This window comes from Buceros rhinoceros, unplaced genomic scaffold (genome assembly GCF_000710305.1).
Source record: "Buceros rhinoceros silvestris isolate BGI_N320 unplaced genomic scaffold, ASM71030v1 scaffold13427, whole genome shotgun sequence".
Taxonomy (NCBI): Eukaryota; Metazoa; Chordata; class Aves; order Bucerotiformes; family Bucerotidae; genus Buceros; species Buceros rhinoceros.
Window position 1 is genome coordinate 1 of NW_010422828.1, and position 1,995 is coordinate 1,995.

Below are 1,995 nucleotides of genomic sequence, written 5' to 3' on the forward strand. Positions count from 1 at the left end.
TATTTTTATATATTTTTATATGTTTCTCCTTGTCAGATAAGTTCTATCTTTCCTGCTTTCAGGCATGCAGAGGCTCTGAATTTGATGAAGGTATACAAACTGACTCTGGACCTGCAAATGACACTCTGGAGACAGATGCCAATCCGAGATACAAAATCCCAGTAGAAGCAGATTTTCTGTTTGCATATTCCACAGTGCCAGGTAAAGAAAAGAGCTCAGGGTGGGTGGGGATAGAAGGCTGAAAACTTATCACCCATGTTGACTCGATTGTAGACTGACCTCGCTGATGATACATGCTACATTGATGGACAAAACACTAAGGGGCAGTGTACGTTAGGCCCATGTTGTATCCACCCTTTTTGCACTAGCTATGGTGGAAACAGGAGGAAGCCCAGAGTTGACAGGTGAGAAGACACAGATGTTACAGGTGGTGAAGACAGTGCTGTCTTCTGGGCATCCTGCTCTTCCGTGACCCCATGTAGTGAGTACTCTGAATGAGATGATGGCAGGAAGAGGAACAGTTACAGCACAAAACTTATTCTTAGAGAGGAAGAACATAGTATCTTCTTTTTTGCAGTTTCCCAAATGCAAAAATTTGTGCTTTAGTAATGTGAGATTTCGAGTTAATAGACATTGTTCTCCACTTTAGTGAAGTAGGATATGTGATACAAGTGATAAGAATTAAACTTTCTGCGTGTGCATTGTTGCTCTTTGCCCAGAATCTTTTGCACAAGTTAGTACATATCTCTCTGCCATTCCATTCCATATCCAGCACAAAACAATCAGAAAAAAGAGGAAAAATAACCCCATGTACTTTCTTATCTGTCTTTCCTGTAAGGTTATTACTCCTGGAGGAATCCTGGAAGAGGCTCGTGGTTTGTGCAGTCCCTGTGCTCTGTGCTAAATGAGCATGGAAAACAACTTGAGATCATGCAAATCCTCACACGGGTCAACTATGTAGTTGCCACAAATTTTGAGTCACAGTCCGATGATCCACGCTTCAGTGAGAAGAAGCAGATTCCCTGTGTGGTCTCTATGCTTACTAAGGAGCTTTACTTCTGAAAGTGTATTTTAATACAGCCAGCGATGAAAGATCAGGATATGGTTTCAGGTGGAGATTTGCTGATAAACTGGAGTAACACATTCTTAATACAGAAATGTAGTTACGCTAGATTTTTATATCATATGATCTAGGGTGTCTGATGGATGGACATTATGCAAGATTTTAAAGAAGAAATAAATGCTCTGGGCCAACCTGACAGCTGATACTAATTACTGTATCTTGATTTCCCTTAGTGAGGCTGTCATGGTTTATGGCTACCGAAGATGTTCTGAGAGTCAGCTACCTGACCCATAAAGGGTTATTCCAGAAAACAGACTGTAAATTAAGAACGAAAAAATTAAATTGCCAGAGTCCATCTTTTCTTTCACTGCTAGCTCATGGAACTGTAATTTCCTTCAGAAATTTCCAGAGACCGTGATATTATGGGTATGTCCAGTGAAGAAACAGTTTGTAGCTATTGAAAAGGGTGTTTCTTAGTCTAATATATTAATTTCTTTTTATGAGCATTATAAATGAAGACTAATGGCTGCTCTGTGCTTATTCGTGAAGTCAATTTACTGAGTTATCACTCTAGCATAAGATGGATAAATAAAGAAATGAGTATTTGTAGATGATTTACCTGAATAGTCTGGAAATTAACAAATGGGAAAAATCAAAATCAAAATCTTCGTAAAAGTTTGGCAAACTCTGATTGGATTATGCCTTATTAAAGAAACCTTGTAAAGATTTTTGCCTTGCAAATGACACTTAATTGATAGAACAGCCTTAAACAGTGGTATCACAGTTTTTCTGGTTGCAGAAGTAAAAATATCTGCTTGTTGATTCAGAAGATTTGAAGCAACAGAAAGTTAATGCCAAGGCTTTGTTATAAAGCATTAAAATTCCGTGTTGAAATGATAGAATTATATGTTCCAGCAACAAGTGTGTGTTTA

General features: G+C 38.3%; 1 protein-coding gene across 1 annotated transcript; it reads left to right on the forward strand.

Annotated features, from left to right (window-relative positions):
* Window positions 1-62: 62 nt before the first annotated feature.
* On the forward strand, window positions 63-1,182 carry LOC104496987 (caspase-7-like; the record flags this gene model as incomplete). Its single annotated transcript, XM_010140191.1, has 2 exons — window positions 63-201; window positions 839-1,182. Coding segments are annotated over 2 exons (363 nt in total), but the record flags the coding sequence as incomplete, so codon positions are not given.
* Between the last annotated feature and the right edge of the window lie 813 nt (window positions 1,183-1,995).